General features: G+C 40.3%; 1 protein-coding gene across 9 annotated transcripts in view; it reads right to left on the bottom strand.

The window, feature by feature from the left end:
- Window positions 1-23,386, bottom strand: part of LOC126335019 (ryanodine receptor) — a 691,249-nt gene that overhangs the window by 72,899 nt on the left and 594,964 nt on the right. For all 9 annotated transcript variants that reach the window (XM_049997852.1, XM_049997851.1, XM_049997850.1 and 6 more), the window contains 10 exons: window positions 16,387-16,475; window positions 16,083-16,252; window positions 15,705-15,850; window positions 15,530-15,600; window positions 15,352-15,417; window positions 13,252-13,331; window positions 10,157-10,318; window positions 9,418-9,574; window positions 9,032-9,231; window positions 2,469-2,672 (listed from right to left, as the gene is read on the bottom strand). In XM_049997852.1, the coding sequence (XP_049853809.1) occupies window positions 2,469-2,672; window positions 9,032-9,231; window positions 9,418-9,574; window positions 10,157-10,318; window positions 13,252-13,331; window positions 15,352-15,417; window positions 15,530-15,600; window positions 15,705-15,850; window positions 16,083-16,252; window positions 16,387-16,475 (1,345 nt within the window). The remainder of the gene's footprint in view (window positions 1-2,468; window positions 2,673-9,031; window positions 9,232-9,417; window positions 9,575-10,156; window positions 10,319-13,251; window positions 13,332-15,351; window positions 15,418-15,529; window positions 15,601-15,704; window positions 15,851-16,082; window positions 16,253-16,386; window positions 16,476-23,386) is intronic.

The following is a 23,386-nucleotide window of genomic DNA, read 5'->3' as shown; positions in this document are numbered from 1 at the left end:
CGAGTAAAATCATTGCACTGCACTTAGCAAGGAGTTTAGGCTATTAAGTTTGGCAAGTAAAATGTCATAATCAACGTTGTCAAAGCCTTTGCTGACGCCTAACATAAAAAGCATATAATAATTGCTTCTTGTGAATCCATGGCAATCTTCAGGTCATTTGTTATGGTTCTGTGGTAATTCCCTTTTTGGGTAACAGCTTAACTAGTCCCTGTTTCCAGGCCTCAAGGAAAACACTTCTGGTTAAGGAGTGGTTGAAGATATCTGTTATAGTGGATAGTAGTGGGTCAATAATAAGCTTCACAATTTGGACTGTTAATCCAATGGGTTCAGTAGATGCTGGTTTATAAGCATGATGACATTTTTGACATTGTTGCAAGTAACATGTTTTAGACAGAATTTTTTGTGGCTACAGTCATTTATCCCTATAAAGTAATCAATGAGTCTCTGTTTTGTTTGTGGTTCAATTGTCATTGTAGGTAATGTGAAGTACCAGTCTAGTTCACAGCTGGGACAATGGGATCAGCTGCAGCTTTTACTTTGCCTATGCCAAAACCACAGGACAGCTGGTATTTTTCTGTTGTTGGTTAATGTATGGGTACACCTGAGTTTTAAATTTTTCACAGCTTAATTGACTTTTTTCTGCTTCTGCTTGTAAGCAATATATTTTTCAGATATGTATGTTTGAATGACTGATGTGCAGTGTCTCTGAGATTCATGAACTGTTTTAGTTCTCCCATTAGCCAAGGTGCAGGTTTCCTTCTTACTTTCCCGGTCTTTAACGGGGCTTATTTCTCATATAGTTGAGTAAGAATAGAATGTCCCAAAGCTATTTATGTAGTTGACTGTAGAATGATTCTACTGCCATCAACATAGATTTTGTGTAAGGACCAGAATATAAGGTATGAGGAATCAGGCCTCATACAGATACATATAGACAGTTGTTTTTCCCTCTTCTGTTTGTGAGAGGAACAGGAAAGGAACTGATTAGTAGTGGTACGGGGTAACCCCCATCATGCACCATACAGTGGCTTTTGGACTATGTATGTAGATGTAGATGTACCTCAGTTGCAAGATTAGATAAATTAATGTGCTTGAAGTCTTGGTATGTAGTCAGCTGTAATTCCTTTCTGGGAAATTCTAGTGAGTATGTCATGTAAATTACGTCACGGATGAATATGCCGAGTGCAGATATTTGGGAAGTACAAATGACTCTGTTTGTGGATTTTGTTGCAAATATATCTATGAGAGTGTGACTATTGTTCACTTGATTGGTAGCAGCAAGATGAAGTAGTGACACATTTGAAGAAGAAACCATCTGCTTAAATTTCACTTTAGATGAACTAATGTGTAGAAAACCTGCTTTAATTATATGTTCGTATGTTGATTTGAGACTTGAAAGAGCAGTTTTGAAGCAGGCAAACCCACCTTCTTTAGGAGGTTTGAAGAGGGCACATATCAGACACTTTCTGATAAGGGATTTAATCTATCTCTCTGAAAATATACTCAACTTGTTTATCTTCATTACTGTTGGATTTGTGTTGCATTTTTGGAGATAAATCAGAGTGTATGTACACTCTACTCCACCCCCTCATCGGTGACATCTGACATGTCTTAGAAAGATGTAGCCATCTAGATTTTATTGAGCTTATGGGAATACTTGGTTTGAGCCAGGTCTCTGACAGAAGTATTACATGGATTTCTGTGTTGTGAAATATATGAAAAAACTCGTCAAGCTGAGCTGGACATTTGCGTGAGCAATATTTAGCTTCATCTGTTTGGGTGTGAAGTTTGCAAGGATTCCACTTGTGGACGTTGGCAACACTGGGCCAATGAGGGTGGAGTGCATTCCAGAGCGCCACTCTGGAGAAGTAGAGGAGGTAGGAGAATAGGGTTCCCAGAAGGGGAGAGTGGTAGTTCTCTTCAGGGAGAGCCGTGGGGGGATTGTGGGTAAGGCCAGCCAGTCTTTGAACAGCTGACTGGAAGCAGGAGAAGGAATTCACTAAACAGAGCTAGAATAATACAACAGTATTGAAAGCAAGATAAATAGAATAAAAACAGACTGTATTACTAAAGATTATAATGATGCATAACAGCAATAATAAAGCAATAAATTTCTAAATAAAATGGTAAATTAATCATCTGAATAAGTGCCCTGCAAGAAAATTTAATAACAGTGGAAATAATGCACTATGTTGGCACTGGAAGGATGAGAGTTGAGCTGAAAATTTATAATTACTACTAAAAGCAGACCTAAACAAACAAATAAATAACAATAGCACGAAACTATTTTAAGGAAATTTTGATACTGGAAGATTGAGAATGGAACAGAAAATTTATAATTAGTAATGACAGTAAACCTAATCAAACTTGCCCTCTTATCAAGAAATGGCAATATTAAAATTATCTATATGGCAATAACTGCACTGGCTCATCTGCACATTAACATAAGGCGAAAAAAATTTGCTTACTTGATCACCACAGAGACTCCAAATCCTGAATAGTAGAAAACATAGAAAATGAGCTTAAAGAATCCAACAAATAATTCCATAAATGACATCTGTTGAAGCTCATTAATTTTGTTCTTGATGTTGGTAGGTGACAACAAAGCCAACGAGAAATAAACTGCATCTTTTACAGCTTGGATGCCTCTGCGAATTGGATCTTTTGCAGCCCTGAAATAATAAAAGATAAGAATAATTGTCACCACAAGATATTCAGTAGTATGTCCCTCAGAATATCTCATAATTCAAACAGAGAGAGTGACTTTGTGTGTGTGTGTGTGTGTGTGTGTGTGTGTGTGTGTGTGTGTGTGTGTGTGTGTGTGTGGAGAGGGAAAGAGAGAGAGAGAGAGAGAGAGAGAGAGAGAGAGAGAGAGAAAATTTTACTGTCAATTCAAAAATTTTCAGCACTTAAATTCTGTCTACCAAAACCTTTATGCTAACATTCAGTGCCTACATGCCAGGTTGAGGCAACACCTTAGCATAAAACAGGTCTGTTCCTAAAATCTGTTGAATGTGAGCTTCCCCCGTATATGTCTGTGCAACCAATGGGACTAGTGGGAAGGGAATCACATACTGGCTGTGGAGGGCCAGAGGCATTGGCCAAGAGACATTGTACTCTCTAGTCTCAGGTGAGCATGATGTCTCTCCTTTCCCTTTCCTCTCCTAATGATTTTTCAGACTTTGTTCCATCACTGACCGAGAAATGACTGTCCTGACTGGCCAATGATTTATCCACTGACTCAAGTGCACACTCTACTGAATACTGAACTGAAGAACATAAGCCACATTTTACCTTTTAACTTTCTGTTTTATTTCTATATATTTCAAAAGCTCACAACAACTCCCGCACATCCACATGTGGAACCTCCTGGCAGATAAAAATTGAGTGCCATACTAGAGCTTGAATCTGGAACCTCATCTTTTGTAGGCAGTGCTTTTACTGACAGAGTTACCTAGGGGAAACTAGAGATCTGCCCTCATAGTTTCACTTGTTACTAGTACCTCTCCCTCTCTCCTACTTTTCACACTTCTCAAAAATGAACTAGCACTACTGGAATAAAGGCATATTGAGGAAAACTGACTTAGCCTGTCTAGGGTATTGTTCCAGAATGAATCTTTCATTACGCAGCAGAGTGTGTACTGTTTTTAACATAAGGGAGGAGAATAAACCCATAATTTGTCCATCTTTACAAAAGGAAAAATTCTTCCTAATTTTTCGAGATGATTTTTGACATCTGCCCCATGGATGTCTTTATCTGCTGCTTTTGAAAGGTCCTAAAAGTGATTCAGTTCATGACTTTTATTAGCTGCCATCTTGCTTGGTTCTGCTATATCAGCCATATCTTGCTAATAAAATGCAAACTGTATGTACAGGCAGTGAACATAACATTGTATTTCCCAAATGTGCACACAGATTAAGATATTTGCATGATTTGTAAGCAAAGATATGAGCACCACAAGTAGCTCTCATACTATTGCATGTACCAGCTCAAATTATTACCTCAAATTCGTTAATTACTGGCCAAAGTTTTGAACAACAGTAAAAAAATGTTAGAGACTGTTGTGACTCGCTGATCTTTCAAAGTGCCGCGGCGCAGTTAGGCACGTCCTCTACATGTGGCGGTGTCTGCCAGGCATGCAGCAGCAGCGCCACCTAAGCGGCCAGCCAGCCAGTGACCACTAGACTTGGACTCAGTTATGATTTGACTGTTAAAGTGTACAAACATCTTACTCTGTAACTTGATCTGTGACTTTCATGTATTGCGTCTTCCTTGAAATATATTTGTTCAACTTGAAGCTATAACAACTGGCGATGAGGTAGTGATTCTTCTTTTCCATCACTGACCCACATGTTTCCATGGCTACTTTAGAGCAACTATTGCAAGGTCTCATAGAACAGTAAACGCTTCTCACAAACTCGATTCGTGATTTCGTCGCGGCATCAAATGCGGGGCGTCTCTCATCGTTATCTCTACTTCCCTTTCTTACTTACGACGAGACGGTGGAAGACTGGTCTGATTACGAAAAACGTCTTCAACAGCACTTCTTGGCATTTCATGTCAACGGATGAACAAACATGTAAGTCTCTGTTCCTTTCATGGATTTCATCTCAAATGTATCGGTTGTTGGCGCAATTGGCTCCTTTGAAAGATCCTGCGTCTTTGTCCTTTGCTGAAATGTGCTCACTTCTGTCCGTCTGTTTTCAAAAGCAAACGCATGTGGTAGCCTCTCGTGTTGCCTTTTATCGTTGTCAAAAACAACTGAATCAATCCTATCGCACTTGGGCTGCTGAACTTCATGGCCTCAGTAGAAAGTGTCAATTTGTTACTGAAGTTCACAAAGAATCATATGCCGATTCCATCATACGGGATGCTATTATCCGATCGGCGCCCGACAAAGAAGTTAGGCAACGTGCCCTTCAGTTGGCAAATCTGACCCTAGATGAAGTCCTATCCATCACTCAGTCTTTTGAAATTTCTCATGCCGCTGGAGTGCAAATAGGAGCATGGGGCGACGTTGGGGAAATACTACCTCTGTGCGATGTTGACGAAGCGTGTGGTGTGTCCCCGCCGGCCGACATGGCCACAGTACCACAGTACGCTCCCAAGTGCAGCCTCAGCCTAACCGTAAACAAACCTCTAAGAAACTGCAGCAAAACCCACGGCAAATTCCTTCATGTCCGAAGAGTTTTACGAAACATTAATGAAAAGATTGTCCACAATGTTGGGACATGTGTGGGGGGAAAAAAAAAAAAGGTCATGTGTCATCTGTTTGCAAATCCGACCGCATGCATGATGTTCATGAAAATGACGCTGATTCTGATTCTGTCTTGTCTGTCAATTGTACTTCTTCCGTTTCAGGAAAGTTATTCCTCACTGTCCAAATACTTGCTCGAGATTTCTATCTTGGGACAATTTGATGCTGAGGTATCTTACAAATCTGCCGTTCGCACTGTTCCCATATTTGCGGTCAACCATAGTAACGTGGAGAATCTTATTGGTTTCGATGCCTTTCACGTTTTTGGGTTCTCCATAAATGACTCTGTCAATATCATATCTGATGCTATTCCTTCTGCTCAATTGGATTCCTTGTCAACGACATTTCCATCCTTTTTTTCTTCTGGGTTAGGCCGTGCAAATGACTTTGAAGCTCATATCATGCTCAAACCACTGCTTGGCCTAAGTTTCTTTGGGCTCGGCCCATTCCTGTGGCCCTCTACGATCAGGTCAAATGGGAGCTAGATCGTCTCACTGCTTCAGGGGTCTTGCTTCCTGTCATTTCCAGTGAGTGGTCCTCTCCTGTCATTGTTTTTGCTAAACCAAATGGTGATATTTATCTCTATGGCGATTTCAAAGCCACTGTAAATGCTCAATGCCTTATCGACACTTTACCCTATGCCTCGACCTGAAGAATTGTTCACTAAACTTGCTGGAGGCCAGTATTTTTCTAAACCTGACCTGTCAGAAGCTTATCATCAACTTCCTCCCGAAGCTGCTTTCCGGCAGTTTCTGGTCCTTAACACGCATTTCGGCCTCTATCAATACCAACTATTGCCATTCAGGGTTGGCAGTGCCCCTGCTCTCTTTCAGCGATTCTTGGAACAATTATTGCTCACTGTCCCTGGGTGTATAAATTACCAGGATGACATTGTTGTCACTGGCTCCATGACTGACGAACATCTTCAAAATCTCTGCACACTTTTTCATGTCTCACAGACTGCCGTTTTAAAGTGTTATCTTCAGAAATCAAAATTTTTTCAGGCATCTATCACGTACTTTCAACTCACTCGGGATGGTATTTGTCCGCTTCAGCACACTGTCCTGCGATTGATGCCCTTCCTCGCCCTACATCTGTTAAGGAACTGCACACCTTCTTAGGGAAAATAGCATACTATCACAAGTTTTTACCGTCTGCTGCTTCATGGCTCAGCTGTTGCATTGCCTGTTGCATAAAAACGTGTCTTTTCAATGGTCCGCGTCACGCGATGCGGCCTTCCAGAAATTGAAGACTATTCTGAAACAGGCCACATGCGCGGCTACTTAACGACCTGGCCAACATCTTGTTCTTGCCATGGGTGCCTCTCAATACAGCGTTGGTGCGGTCCTTACACACCGTTTTCTGACGGTTCTGAACAACCCATTGCTTATGCCTCCAAAACACTCACGGATGCATAACAAAAGTATTCTCACATTGAAAAAGACGCTTTGGCCATTATTTATGCTCTTCACAGGTTTGGTGTTTTTGTCTATGGATCCAAATTTCATCTTGTTACGCACCACAAACCACTTGTTTCCTTGTTTCGTCCATCAATGTCACTTCCTGACAAGACTGCACACCGCCTCCAGCGTAATGTTCTTTACTTGTCTTGTTTCAATTATGAGGTTCATTTCGGCCGACGGCTCAACATGTGAATGCTGATGCACTGTCTCGCCTTCCCATGGGTCCTGATCTGGCATTCGATAGGGACGAACTTTTGTGTTTCCACCTGGATGTTGCCGAGCAGCGGGTTGTGGACGGGTTCCCCATCACCAGGGACCGGCTGGCGGCTGCTATGAGTTCTGACCCTACCCTGTCCTGGGCTTTACACTGTATTCAGAAGGATCGGCCAGATCGTCCATCCGCTAAGATTTCTGATCCATTGTGGAATTACTATGCTTTGCGTTACCGCCTCATGGCTGGGGATGATGTTATCCTCCTTTCAACCGAAAATGCTTCGCCATGTGTTGTGGTACCTGCATCTTTGCGTGCTTCGGTCTTGTGCCTCCTTCACCTTTGTGTCTCTCGCACAAAATCTCTGGCGCGCCATCATGTGTACTGGCCTGGCATCGACTCTGAAATCGCATACATGGTCACTGCCTGTGGCCCTTGTGCGTCACAGGCCGCCGCCCCGAAGTCATCTTTGTCACCGTGGCCTTAGCCTGAGAAGCCCTGGGAGCAGATTCATGCTGACTTCGTGGGACCTTTTTTAGGTACTTATTGGCTTCTTGTTATTGACGTCTATGCTAACTTTCCTTTCATTGTCCGTTGCACGACGCCTACCACCGCGGCAACTACCAATGCTTTAGCTACCATCTTCTCTTTGTAAGGCCTTCCCTCTACTCTTGTTACTGATAATGGTCCACAATTTGCCTCTTTCGATTTTGCGGACTTTTGTGCCTGTCATGGCATAATGCATGTCATGGCCCCTCCGTTCCATCCACAGACAAATGGTGAGGCTGAACGACTGGTCCACACACTTAAGGCTCAGATGAGGAAACTCCTGACTTCTTCTGCTGATTATGCACTTCTCCAATTTCTGGCTTCTTACCGTTTCACCCCCATGGGCGACCACAGCTTGGCTGAGCTATTACATGGCCGACAGCCCCGCACGCTACTTCATCTTCTGCGGCCTTCCACCTCTTGGCCGTGGGTGCCTGCGCTTGGCCGGTTCACCACCGACGACCTTCTATGGGTAAGGGGATATAGCATGCAGCCAAAGTAGAGTCCTGGCTGCATCTTACGACACCGTGGCCAATGCCTGTATGAAATCCAGATGGACATGAGTGTTGCAGTGCGTCATTCGGACCAGCTTCAGCCTCGTGTGCCGGCAATGCCTGTTCTGTCTGCTGCTTCATGGCTCAGCTGTTGCATCACCTGTTGTATAAAAATGTGCCTTTTCACTGGACCGCGTCATGCAATGCGGCTTTCCAGAAATTGAAGACTATGCTGAAACAGCCACCTTCGGCTCTACCTGATGCTTGGGATACCGGAATCTCTCATTACTCACACTGCAGTCCTCTCACCATCATATCAGCGCCAGCACAAGGACTGATGCCACCAGCAGACGTGCCCATGCAGGAACAAGATGACCATCATCTGTCAGAGCAACTCTACTCGCCTCCTTCTCCTACGGATGCGGACACATCGCCCATGTCTCCTGTTATAACAACCGGACTTACCGCAACAGGCAGATTGGTGCATGGGCCCCCAGCACATTCGACCCCCACGTCTCCTGTCATCTCGACCCATTATCATCGGGGACACTTCCGTCCGTATGGGAAGCCTCCTCCTCGAGACTTTACCGCCAGTCAAACAACACCTATGGACGTTAACAATCTACAGGCCAATTCCATCAAGACCTGTGCAAAAACTTCGAAGGGGAGAAAAGTGTTGTGACTCACCGATCTTTCGAAGTGCCACCACACAGTTACGCGCTTCCTCTACATGTGGCACTGTCTGCCAACCATGTGGCAGCAGCGCCACCTAAGCGGCCAGCCAGCCAGTGGCTGCTAGACTTGGACTCAGTTATGATTTGCCTGTTAAAGTGTACACACGTCTTACTCTGTTTACTTTATCTGTGACTTTCGTGTATTGCATCTTCCTTGAAATATATTTGTTCAACTTGAAGTTATAACAGAGAGAGATGTTATACACACATAGAGACAGAGTATAAGTAAATTTGATGTTCTCAGAACTAGATAAAACCAAAATTAACATTGAGAAAATGCAGATCAATCGAATACTATTTCGTAGACCGACAGGGTACTTACCGCTCTTCGTCTTCTTCTGTCATGTAACTGTATGATGCTTCTCTTGCCTTTCCAATTGTAGAGCTTTCCTCACTTGCCATTAAACCACTTGCATGAGTCATTTCAAAGATGGCATCTTCACAGAAGTTCACAAAGGCTTCAAGCTTTTCTTTGTCACCACCTTCAGTGACAATTGAGTAAAAGAATGCCCTCTTTGACTCCTGTGGAATTAAACAGAAGCAGGATTAAGAGATGGGTAAATTATTAATTTAACAAACCTAAAAAGTATCTCTCTAGTATCTCTTGCAACTAATGAACACATGAGAGCTTTCAGCATAGTTATATTTTACATGGAGATACATACTAGATCTCAGATAATATTTTAATCCTATATATAAAATAACAACCTTAATTTGTGGTTTCTCCCACTGTTCAATATTTGACTCCTTTATTTCAAAGTAAACTCTTTCAATTCTCTTGCTGCCACCCAATATCTCTATGCGTCCAAGATATGGTTCAAAGTAATTCAATACACTTCCAGCTGTTTCCAGGAAACGTGCCAACCTTAAAGGTGGATAGCAAAAGAACAAGTTAAGAACAAGTACTTTTAACTGTCACATGTTACAAAAGGACATAGCAGCTATGAAACAGATAACTATGATGAGTGAACAATTGTGGCTGCAACCAACTTGTATTCCTGTTTGCACCCAGCATCACAATTTTAGGCACAGTTATTTTCAGACTGCGATAGTCATTTATGATACAGGGTGTCTCAAATAGAACACATAATATTTTATATTTCTAGTCACTGTAAACATAAACAGTTAATGTCAATATGTGACTTACAAATGGAAATTAGAAGATGCAAACAAGAAAGGAAAAAAAAGTGACGATGCCAAGCATGCATGTGCAAATGAATGGTGGACCATACACAAGTATTCTTGCATCCCAATAGATAATCTCACTAGTTTCTGACATTCTATTCTTCTTCCTAGCTTCTATACTAAGGAACCCCTATCTTCCCTTAGATGGACGCACACACACATCCTGGATTTCCATTGTTAGATAACAAGTAATTTTATCAGAAGCATTTTTATTTTAGAATCTACAATAAATAAATTAAACAGACTTAAGTAACATACATACCTTGGCTCATTGGGCATATGCTCTGACAAGTTGGTTAGGAGCACTGCCAGGTTAAAGCCGATTTCTTTTGCAGGGTTGTGAAATCTTTCAGTGAATTCAACGTAGTCTATTTTCCCATCATGATTTGTATCACAGCACATTAACAAGAAGTTAATCTCCTCACTATAACAAAATCATTTCATATCATATCTGTTTTCATTCAGTGGGAAATAGGTATAAAATTTTTGTCATATAGTTAAGTAACTTATTAGTTAAACAAATGCAAACAAAACCTTATCAGGCCAATTCAAATAAGATCAGAGCTTAGCCAAAACATGATGATTTCATGAAGTCAACATTACCTGAAAAATATGTGAAATTATAAACTATTTCAGTTGTGCGAAATCAACAGTTTACAGCACTCTGAGGAATTTTATTTACACACTTGAAAAATTTACAGGACCACAGAATCAACGATAAAACAAAAGAATTGATTTCAAAAGATCCTGGACCTCAGTCAAAAAAATTATGTTTGATTTTGAACATGAGTGAGAGAACTATTCTGAGAATTGTTGGGAAGTCATGGCATACACATCATAGGCTACTAAAAGTACAGAGATTGCTTTTGGAAGGTTCACCTAAATAAGAGAGTTGCAAATTCCTGCTGATGCCCCTTGAGAAGGAGACACCAAACCATCTCATGTGTTTTTTTTTCTTAAATCAGAATTATCTCGGTGTGGATGCTGAGAAATCATAGGAAAAAAATTTGGCTACACTACAATGTTAAGGATATTCCTGCTGTTTGTTGGAAGCAAGATACACTCCTGGCAATTGAAATAAGAACACCGTGAATTCATTGTCCCAGGAAGGGGAAACTTTATTGACACAATCCTGGGGTCAGATACATCACATGATCACACTGACAGAACCACAGGCACATAGGCACAGGCAACAGAGCATGCACAATGTCGGCACTAGTACAGTGTATATCCACCTTTCGTAGCAATGCAGGCTGCTATTCTCCTATGGAGACGATCATAGAGATGCTGGATGTAGTCCTGTGGAACGACTTGCCATGCCATTTCCACCTGGCGCCTCAGTTGGACCAGCGTTTGTGCTGGACGTGCACACCACGTGAGACGACGCTTCATCCAGTCCCAAACATGCTCAATGGGGGACAGATCCGGAGATCTTGCTGGCCAGGGTAGTTGACTTACACCTTCTAGAGCACGTTGGGTGGCACGGGATACATGCGGACGTGCATTGTCCTGTTGGAACAGCAAGTTCCCTTGCCGGTCTAGGAATGGTAGAACGATGGGTTTGATGACAGTTTGGATGTACCGTGCACTATTCAGTGTCCCCTCGACGATCACCAGAGGTGTACGGCCAGTGTAGGAGATCGCTCCCCACACCATGATGCCGGGTGTTGGCCCTGTGTGCCTCGGTCGTATGCAGTCCTGATTGTGGCGCTCACCTGCACGGTGCCAAACACGCATACGACCATCATTGGCACCAAGGCAGAAGCGACTCTCATCGCTGAAGACGACACGTCTCCATTCGTCCCTCCATTCACGCCTATCGCGACACCACTGGAGGCGGGCTGCATGATGTTGGGGTGTGAGCGGAAGACGGCCTAACGGTGTGCGGGACCGTAGCCCAGCTTCATGGAGACAGTTGCGAATGGTCCTCGCCGATACCCCAGGAGCAACAGTGTCCCTAATTTGCTGGGAAGTGGCGGTGCGGTCCCCTACAGCACTGCGTAGGATCCTACGGTCTTGGCGTGCATCCGTGCGTCGCTGTGGTCCGGTCCCAGGTCGATGGGCACGTGCACCTTCCGCCGACCACTGGCGACAACATCGATGTACTGTGGAGACCTCACGCCCCACGTGTTGAGCAATTCGGCGGTACGTCCACCCGGCCTCCCGCATGCCCACTATACGCCCTCGCTCAAAGTCCGTCAACTGCACATATGGTTCACGTCCACGCTGTCGCGGCATGCTACCAGTGTTAAAGACTGCGATGGAGCTCCATATGCCACGGCAAACTGGCTGACACTGACGGCGGCGGTGCACAAATGCTGCGCAGCTAACGCCATTCGATGGCCAACACCGCGGTTCCTGGTGTGTCCGCTGTGCCGTGCGTGTGATCATTGCTTGTACAGCCCTCTCGCAGTGTCCGGAGCAAGTATGGTGGGTCTGACACACCGGTGTCAATGTGTTCTTTTTTCCATTTCCAGGAGTGTATAAAGTTTCCTGCCAGTGCCTATGTCTTTGGCACTGTTTAGAATGAATGTGATGATATGCTGGCTATTTTTTTCCAGAAAGGAATGTGGCAAATTAGGTTTTTGTGCAATACTGCCACTTGAGAGGCATATGTGTTGCAGCAGATGATGGTTCTCCTGAAGAAATTGGCCACTTAGTGCAAAACTGACTCTCTGTCAATGTTGATGTAACAACCTTTCTGAACTGTGCAGGGTGCATCATTCCTGGAACCACCGTGGCCTCAGCATCTGCTAAACCCTCTGCCCCACCTGCTTTTACTCCTTCTCTTGTACCTAGAAGGAGGAGTATCCTAGCTCATCGATTTCTTACCATCTGTTTCAGTCCCCTCTCCTCCTGCTACTTCCTTCTTCCACCATGTGTCACTCATGTGTGTGTGTGTGTGTGTGTGTGTGTGTGTGTGTGTGCATGACCTTCTGAGGATTTCTTCCAATCTTCCAAAAGCTAGCAAAGTTTTCATTCGTCTGTTGATGACTCAACATGTCTGCTATTCAGCATGTTGTCTTCATTACCCCTAAATTATTTACATTCTGCCAGAAATTTCCTTACAATTTATATACAACAGTAGTATTATTTTTACACTCCTGGGATAACAAAGTAGCAAGAACTGCTTATCAGAAGATAATTAGTGCAGGGGATCTGTTAGCATAAAAAAAAAAAAAAACGTAAATAGGTATGTAGATAAACATGGAGGAAAGACTGATCGTATGCTGTCACTCCAACTCATGTCTTGCAGTAGAAAAGTTCGGACAATATTTGATAAATGCAATTATTCGTATAAATGCAGTGATGATTATTGTGATTGAATACCAAGAAAATTTTGTATGATTTACTTACATGGTGTAGCTCTTCTGCTGTTCCATTTTCTCCCTGAATTCCCTTGGAGTAACCCATCCATCATGATTGATATCAATTTCCTGTAACATCAACAAGCAGTTTTAGTACATAGCACATGGTACTTAACTTCCTTAAAACACAGAGACAACATAAAGAGAAATAAACTATTCAGGCTCAATATAAATGGTATTTCAAAAAAGAATATACTTGTTAAAATGTACTATGTTGTCAAAACTATCAATTGTTGAGACATGGCTTGGTTTTTGGAGGGACAAATACATTGCCTAGTTTATATTCATTGCTGCTAGGTGTCAGTCATTTTCTGTTTGACTGATTACCTTCACATGATGCAAAATGGCTACTCTGCAGCAGAAATCTTTTTGTGTTCTCAAGTTTGCAAACTGTAATTCCATGATTATAGGGCAAAGATGTTTCAGGCTGAGGTAGAAAACTGATCCTCTAAATGGATGGAGCATTCACATGTGTTATCAACATTTTGTAGATACAATATATGTTTGCAAAGGAAAGACTCCTCGTCACTCTCGTGTTTCCAAAGATAATGTCACATGAATTCAAACTACTTTTGAATGTAGTCCTACAAAATCAGTTGGGAGTTATAACTGTCTACAACAACAATTTGGCATGTTTTGAGATGTTGGTTGGTTATGAAGCCATACAAGTAACAACTGTTACAGGCTCTACGCCACGACATCAAACACAAACGTGTCACTTTCTGATAAGCTTCAGAATGTTACTGACAGTGGTAACACTTTCACACAACAGGTTCAGTGATGAAGCAACTTTCACCTTAGTGGGAAAGCAAGCAAACAAACACAATGTTCAAATTTGGGGCCTACAGAACACACACTGAACATGGACAAGATTCAACCAAAGTCAACATGTTTTGTGTGATATCCCACTCATCTGTTAATGGCCCAATCTTCTATGATGGAAACATGGTTAATGGTCAGCAGATTTTGTTGTGTTACAAAACTGAATGTTTCGAAGGCAGAATGAGGATAACTTCATTTTTCAACAAGATGAGGTACCCGCTCACTGGAATCGCCAAGTGAGTGAATATCTGAATAAAGCTCTATTGAGTCGTTGGGTTGGTTGTCAAACAGCCAAGCAACACAGCACTTCTCAGCAGGCCGTCAGATCAACCAGATGTGATGCCCTGTGACTTCTTCCTGTGGGGTTTCATTACGGCAACATATATTTATTTTTATTTATTTATTTATCCATCTGTAGAAATAAATATTGTATGAATGTTGTCCTAAAGTACATGTAAATTTATGGGAAACAATCTGTGCAAAAGGTACATAAAAATTTTTACATTAAGCAGTACAAAGAATAATACATACAAAATTGTACAAAAAATTGTACAAGGAATAATACTTGGTCATACAAAACACAGTAATAAACCTTTTTATACATGTATCTCTCCATGGTTTAGTTTCAAAAGCACTGTTAGTATATACAAGTCTGAGTCAGGTTACAGATCTGGTATTGTATACATTTTTAATCTGGCATGAAGGTTTCAAAATTTGTTTCATGAAGGAAATCACACAAAACCAACAAAATGTCTAACTAAAACTTTTCTATAGGCATCTGGACAGCAGAGAGGTGGCTTCCGTCACCCCCCCCCCCCCCCTCCCCCACCCCAGAGGACAATTTCTGTCTACTCTACAAATCTATAAACTTACAGAAGTGTAAGGTTAAGGCAGTATAATTGTTGTGTATCAAAAATATTATTCATCTCCACCTAACTAATAACATTTTGCAATAATCCAATATCTCTCTTTCCTTGACTCAACTAAAATTTCTTCGTCATCTCTGCAAAATTTTCATATATATTACACAAGCCTATCATAACAGTACAAGAATGTCTCTTTATCCCCTCAGCCTCTTGCAGGTTGGCTTAGTGTACATTCCAAATATTTTAACGTCATCTTTAATGTTGCCTTTTATGCCTTGTTAGCTATGGAGGACTTCATGAGAATCCTCTCAACATAATTACACACTAGTTTCCTGCTGTGTTTGACAGAGGTTTGGTGTAAGTCAGCATGTGACAGCTATCTCAACAGAAATACAACTCACCTGGAAACTTGCAGAACTTGTAAGGTCCTTTAATTTCAAGAACATGTCAAAGTATTTCAGGATCAACTGTAACAGAAGTTCACAGTAGAGTTATTTCAGTCACTGATAGAATACAGACCAGGCTAACTAGCAGTGTATGACAAGTAGTACATAATTATAAATTATCAAGATAGCCCACCTCCACATTAGATGCAGACTCTACTAGTGTGTCAACCATCTGTTTGCCAATTGTACCATTCACAACATTGCCTGAAAGAACAAACAATGCAGAGATATAGTGGATGCAATTTTAGAAACATGGACCTTACTCTTTTTACTTCATTAGTATGACAAATGCAGTAAAGCTTCGATACCTTCAAGCATGGACAGCATCATTGTTATCATGTCCTTCTGCAAATTCAATAGTTCCTTCAGGAGGTCTACCTGACTAGAATGTTTTGAAAGTTTGTCCTGCATGTGTGAAAACAGGAACAGGAAGCCTCCAACTGCATCCCAGAGCCTACAAAGTGAGTACGTGTCATGAATCCAGTCAGACAGTCCAAACAAGTCATATGTAACTTAAAAGGGGCTTTTTACAAATAAAAAATATTGACAATCCTTTTAAATAATGAGGAGCATTTGAATAATAGCAGCTTGTGTGGATGGCTGTAAACAAATGCTCCTCTTATGTCATAAGTACTGTCAAAATTTATTTGGAAAAGGAAAGAATTACTTTATATTACAGCTCGTACCTTGAATGGGCCAGAGCCTGCTGGTTCTGTGTGCACGGCCCCTGGATTACTTCAGTAAGTGTGTTAAACACCTGACTTGCTACCCCAATGGCTTTGAAGAAATTTGCCTTACCAGCAGGATCTATTATTTCCTTACTTGAGTAGTGCCAGTAGAAATCCATTATTGATTCCTAGAAGCAGTACCATCTATTTTCAATGACAAGTTTTAGGATAAATAAAAACACCATCAAGTATCAGAAGAACAGGAAATTATAAAGCTAAACTTAAAAATAATAAATTATAATACTATTTTGAGTATTTATACCTGTAATCGCAGCAGGTAGTCAACAGTGCAGATGACAACATTCACTGTTGTTGTATTCCCAGCCTGTGTCCTCAAGTAATTCTGCCATTCTGTGAAAGAAAATGAATTACATTTCAAATTATATAAAGTGTGGTAAGTTACAAAAAAATGGTCATGCAGCATCTTTTTCTTCTACTTTATGGAAACCACATATGATACAGGCTGAATATTGAAACAAAAGGAAAATGCAGTTACTTTAGATATACTTCTTTACTTTCAGTGTCCATATGTAAATCTTTACGTGCATATATAAACATGCAAGCATACATACATACATACATACATACATACATTAATCCTTGTTCTATAGATAATGAATAAGACAGTTCGTAATGATGTGGAATGTGTCACTTTAATGTAAGTTTTCTTTACACAAAATAATTAATAAATATTTTTTAAAGTAATTTTCATGTGAAACTTCAGATTGTACTAAGTCACATCATGCCATAATATTTTTGATTTAATAATTACTTCACTATTATGTGACTGAATGCCTGTTGTGTGAGAATGATACAGCACTTATAACCTAAGTATGAGAAATGAAACAGAACCATTATGCACTTTTTATATGTGCATCAACATGTTTAAAGTGAAGCTACATCTGTATCTACATCTACATCCATACTCCGCAAGCCACCTGACGGTATGTGGCAGAGGGTACCTTGAGTACCTCTATCAGTTCTCCCCTCTATTCCAGTCTCGTATTGTTCGTGGAAAGAAGGATTGTCGGTATGCCTCTGTGTGGGCTGTAATCTCTCTGATTTTATCCTCATGGTCTCTTCGCGAGATATACATAGGAGGGAGCAATATACTGCTTGACTCCTCGGTGAAGGTATGTTTTCGAAACTTCAACAAAAGCCCGTACCGAGCTACTGAGCATCTCTCCTGCAGTGTCTTCCACCGGAGTTTATCTATCATCTCCGTAACGCTTTCGCAATTACTAAATGATCGTGTAACGAAGCGCGCTGCTCTCCGTTGGATCTTCTCTACCTCTTCTATCAACCCTATCTGGTATGGATCCCACACTGCTGAGCAGTATTCAAGCACTGGGCGAACAAGCGTACTGTAACCTACTTCCTTTGTTTTCGGATTGTATTTCCTTAGGATTCTTCCAATGAATCTCAGTCTGGTATCTGCTTCACCGACGATCAACTTTATATGATCATTCCATTTTAAATCGCTCCTAATGCCTACTCCTAGGTAATTTATGGAATTAACTGCTTCCAGTTGCTGACCTGCTACATTGTAGCTAAATGATAAGGGATCTTTCTTTCTATGTATTCGCAGCACATTACACTTGTCTACATTGAGATTCAATTGTCATTCCCTGCACCATGCGTCAATTCGCTGCAGATCCTTCTGCATTTCAGTACAATTTTACATTGTTACAACCTCTCAATATACCACAGCATCATCCGCAAAAAGCTTCAGTGAACTTCCGATGTCATCCACCAGGTCATTTATGTATATTGTGAATAGCAACAGTCCTACGACACTCCCCTGCGGCACACCTGAAATCACTCTTACTTCAGAAGACTTCTGTCCACTGAGAATGACATGCTGCGTTCTGCTATCTGGGAACTCTTCAATCCAATCACACAATTGGTCTGATAGTCCATATGCTCTTACTTTGTTCATTAAATGACTGTGGGGAACTGTATCAAATGCCTTGCGGAAATCAAGAAACACGGCATCTACCTGGGAACCCGTGTCTATGGCCCTCTGAGTCTCGTGGACGAATAGCGCGAGCTGGGTTTCACACGATCGTCTTTTCAAAAGCCATGCTGATTCCTACAGAGTAGATTTCTAGTCTCCAGAAAAGTCACTATACTTGAACATAATACATGTTCCAAAATTCTACAACTGATCGACGTTAGAGATATAGGTCTATAGCTCTGCACATCTGTTTGACATCCCTTCTTGAAAACGGGGATGACCTGTGTCCTTTTCCAATCCTTTGGAACAGTACGCTCATCTAGAGACCTACGGTTGCTGATCTGGGCACTGGTCTTTCTGCAGCTTTAGTAACCACCTATCCCAAATTCCCAATCAGTACATTTGTACTGTCTGCAAATATCACAGTACTTTGTAGAGTACAGATATAAAATAACAAATACTAGTTGAGTCTCTGTGATGTGTGTGCATCACAAGTCAATCATCTATAGGTAAGTGGTTACCTTTCCTTTGTTTTTCCATCCTGAAATTGCCATTATTGTAGTAACACAGTTTGTATAAGTATTTGGAATAAGAAAAAGAGTTTTAAAATACATTCATTACAGAAAAGATTTTAAGTTATTAATGTTCACTGTGATGTTTACATTATACTAGTGTTTAACAGCCTACTGTAATCTTCAGCTGTTTCAAAAGGGTTGGTTCATGCTGACCAGTAATCATATTCTATCACAAAAACAGCATCTAAGAAAGAAGTAAATGTCAATGAGATAAATGTGCAAAAGCCTGGAATATATCACCAGTGATAATGTATACTACTGGAACTGTTGGTTTATTAATGCCATGTTTCACTATAAATAGCCACGCTCTAAGTGATTTTGCAGTAAAACTCGGTCCATATTCTGTGATCTAAGTTGTTTGAAGACAACACCAAGGAAGCTGAAACTGATCTAACAATTGTAAATATTTTTACTCTTGTGACGAAGCAAGCTGGGATCTCTTTACTTCCTTTCTTGTTTTGCCATCTGCCTCCTTCAATTCATTTTTGACTAATTACCATTAACACACATGAGTATAATCTGCATTTCCATAAAAGAGAAAGGTTGGCCCTCAGTCTTAAGAAATATCGTACCAAATCTAATTTTGTGTTTAGTTTTTTGTATGTACTCAATTTCCTAATTTATTTTGACTATTCCTAGTTAATATCTTATGTTATAGGGTGAAATCAGTAATTGTTTTGTAACTTAAATTCTGTTGTTGACTTATAAACATATATAAATATTTGGAAGAACCACCACTAGGATTCTTAAACTATCTATTTTATCTATTAGAAAACATGTTAGCAAAGCCAGCCCTTATTTAATTCCAAAATAATTACAAGGTTTGTCAAAAGCGCTGTTTGCGTAACTATATCTGTTAATTTCATCATTCAAACAAATAATTCGACCTAACCCTTGTAGTACAAGAAACCCTTAGAAAGAAGGCATTTCTCAATGTATTCAGTTAATTGAATGAGTTATGTTTCAATTGTAATTTCTTTAACATCAAACAATGTATAGTTTCAGTACCTATCTTTGTGAGGATATATAGGGGCCTGACTTTTGGTCCTGAGACAGTCAGTCCACGGCTGATTTTCTGACAAGAAATCTGTATTAGTTAGATCAACAACAATGCATCAACTTAACTGTGAAATAAGTATAACACAAATAGCCTGTGTGTTAAAACAATGACAGTTTCTGTTCAATAGTGTCATATGTACCATATTCTTATGCAAGAACTGTGTGGTTATGTTTTTACTGCTCATAGATGCTCAACAGTAAACTCCTGACATATGCCTGAAAACTATTAATGAGGCTTTTCAAAAGGTAACCAGTATTGAACTGGCCATTGTATGGTATTGTATTACATTAAACTGGAGACCTAGAAACAACAGAGAGGTTTCGTCCCGCCATAGCCCTCAGGGGTTCACAAACCCACAACAGGCCACAGCAGTCCACCCACCCCACCATCACCCCACACTGAACCCAGGGTTATTGCGAGATTCAGCCCCCAGTGGAATGATTAAACATCACCATTTCAGATCTTCTGTGTGTTAAGTTTTTATCGGATACATGGTTCAGCACATGCCTGAATTAGTTCCTATTTAAGAAACATCAAGCAGAAAGTTACAATAGGACATTTGAGGAACACAAACAAGAACACTATATCCTCTGCATGGAAAGGAATCACAATGAGCACTGTGCAGGGTACAATCATGGACCTGCTATTGTTCTTGCTCTTTGTCAGTGGTCTAGTCTACCTTTTTATTTGAATCAGGAGGCATTTTTTTTCCATTTTAGACATGATAGAAGCATTATTGTCAAGCAAATCAAAGAAGCATCTATGCAAAAGTGGTTAATGATTTTTTGTTTGTTAAAGATATTAATTGGTTTTAAGCAAATGGACTAGCTCTAAATTTAGAAACAACACAGCTCATCCAACATCGCACTGTCAAAATATCACAGTCATTATGAATGTAGTTTACAAAAAAACAATGTACTAAGTTCTGAGTTCTTTGGTATGCATATTGTTGAAAACTTAAACTGGAAAAAATCATATAGTAAACCCTATAAAACAATTAGGATCAGCTACTTTTCCATAACAATAATTCACAACTTTGGAGGAGGGGGAGGGGTCAATGATGAGACACAGAAATCAGTCAGTTAATATATTTTACATATTTTCATTGACTGATGTAATATGGTAGAATATTCTGGGGTAGTCAGTTTGGATTCCGTAGAAATGTTGGAACACGTGAGGCAATTCTGACCCTACGACTTATCTTTGAAACTAGATTAAGAAAGGGCAAACCTACGTTTCTAGCATTTGTAGACTTGGAGAAAGCTTTTGACAATGTTGACTGCAATACTCTCTTTCAAATTCTGAAGGTGGCAGGGGTAAAATACAGGGAGCGAAAGGCTATTTACAATGTGTACAGAAACCAGATGGCAGTTATAAGAGTCGAGGGACATGAAAGGGAAGCAGTGGTTGGGAAGGGAATGAGACAGGGCTGTAGTCTCTCCCCGATGTTATTCAATCTGTATATTGAGCAATCAGTGAAGGAAACAAAAGAAAAATTCAGAGTAGGTATTGAAGTCCATGGAGAAGAAATAAAAACTTTGAGGTTCGCCGATGACATTGTAATTCTGTCAGAGACAGCAAAGGACTTGGAAGAGCAGTTGAACGGAATGGATTGTGTCTTGAAAGGAGGATATAAGATGATTATCAACAAAAGCAAAACGAGGATAATGGAATGTAGTCGAATTAAGTCGGGTGATGCTGAGGGAATTAGATTAGGAAATGAGACACTTAAAGTAGTAAAGTAGTTTTGCTATTTGGGAAGCAAAATAACTGATGATGGTCGAAGTAGAGAGGATTTAAAATGTAGACTGGCAATGGCAAGGAAAGCGTTTCTGAAGAAGAGAAATTTGTTAACATCGAGTATAGATTTAAGTGTCAGGAAGTCATTTCTGAAAGTATTTGTATGGAGTGTAGCCATGTATGGAAATGAAACGTGGATGATAAATAGTTTGGACAAGAAGAGAATAGAAGCTTTCGAAATGTGGTGCTACAGAAGAGTGCTGAAGATTAGATGGGTAGATCACATAACTAATGAGGAAGTGTTGAATAGGGTTGGGAGAAGAGAAGTTTGTGGCACAACTTGACCAGAAGAAGGGATTGGTTGGTAGGACATGTTCTGAGGCATCAAGGGATCACCAATTTAGTATTGGAGGGCAGCGTGGAAGGTAAAAATCGTAGAGGGAGACCAAGAGATGAATAGACTTGGTAGATTCAGAAGGATGTAGATTGCAGTAGGTACTGGGAGATGAAGAAGCTTGCACAGGATAGAGTAGCATGGAGAGCTGCATCAAACCAATCTCAGGACCAAAGACCACAACAACAACAACATTCTGGGGTAGCTTCTCTTTTACTCAAAAAGGTATTCCTTGTACAAAAGAAGATAATTAGAATCATATGTGGAGATCACTCAGGTACATCTTGCATGCATTTGCTTAAATACTTGAGAATATTAATCACAGCCTTTAGTTTAAATGTAAGAGATATATTATTATTTATTCACTAACAGCAAACCATGTACACAATGTGGGTTTTGATAACTAGACTTATGCAAATATAGTCCCTGCAATAATAAGATTTTACATTTAAAATTACAAACAACATTCAGATTTTACCTTAAAAATTAAATGTTAGATTTAAGTTACCATACAATTATAGAATTCCTTTATCTTGCAAACATGGATTTTTATTAACAGGTTCTGTGATGCCTCCCAAAGTAATTGTATAGTATGTTTCTCATTGCCAGGAGTAGTTTATTCCACAGCTTTACACCATATCCGTAAAACTATTTTGGCACTTCTTAATCTAATATGTTCTATGAGAGATACAGCAATACTGTATGAGAAGAAAATACAATCTGCACTTCCCTCTGCTGAATCTAACTTCGACACAGAAAGAAGTGCAATGCTTGGCTATAAATCTAACAATGAAGAGTCTAGGTTGGAATATCAATTCCAGAGCAGCTGGAGATGGCACTCATGTGTGCATCAGATGTGCCTTCTTGTGTGTATGTGTGTGTTTTTCTTTCTTTTCTGAACAAGGCTTTGGCTGAAAAGTCAGTGTGAAAAATCTTCTTATTGTGCCTATCTGCAACTCAATGTGTCATTTTTAAGGTGAGTATCAGCTATGAATCTATTTTGTAATCTTCACGTTAAAATAAAATATATTACAGACAGCTTAAAGTGCTTTCACGTGTAACTTAAAGGTGTTTTCCCTTAACACCACCTTCTATACAATACAGGAATTTTTAAACTGGAGTAATTAGTTAATTAGAAACTTGTACATGGCGAGCAAATATGTAATCATCTCTGCAATCTTTTGTTCAAGTGACACATTGCATATTATAATATTTATTGTGAGTATGATCTAGGGAACATGGAACAAACATCCTTAATAGCTAATTGAGCATACAGAGAAGATACACTAGAACAGTACAAGCAAAACAATAATTAATTCTAGTCACTGGTCAAAGTACCAGACAGAAGGGGTACTGATGGCTATTGATTATCATCACATTACCTATTTTGATTAACTTCTGTTACTCTGACATCACATTCACTCACTGAAATATGCCAAGAGAGGCACTGCACACATGATACAGACAAGTTCTACATCTCAAAAAATTCAACACGAATGACTGTTTTAAAAATAATTAAGAGTTTCCATAAAGAAG

The sequence above is a fragment of the Schistocerca gregaria genome, chromosome 2 (assembly GCF_023897955.1).
Source record: "Schistocerca gregaria isolate iqSchGreg1 chromosome 2, iqSchGreg1.2, whole genome shotgun sequence".
Lineage (NCBI taxonomy): Eukaryota > Metazoa > Arthropoda > Insecta > Orthoptera > Acrididae > Schistocerca > Schistocerca gregaria.
The sequence above is the reverse complement of the archived record's forward strand: the minus strand, read 5'-3'. Positions and strand labels throughout refer to the sequence as shown.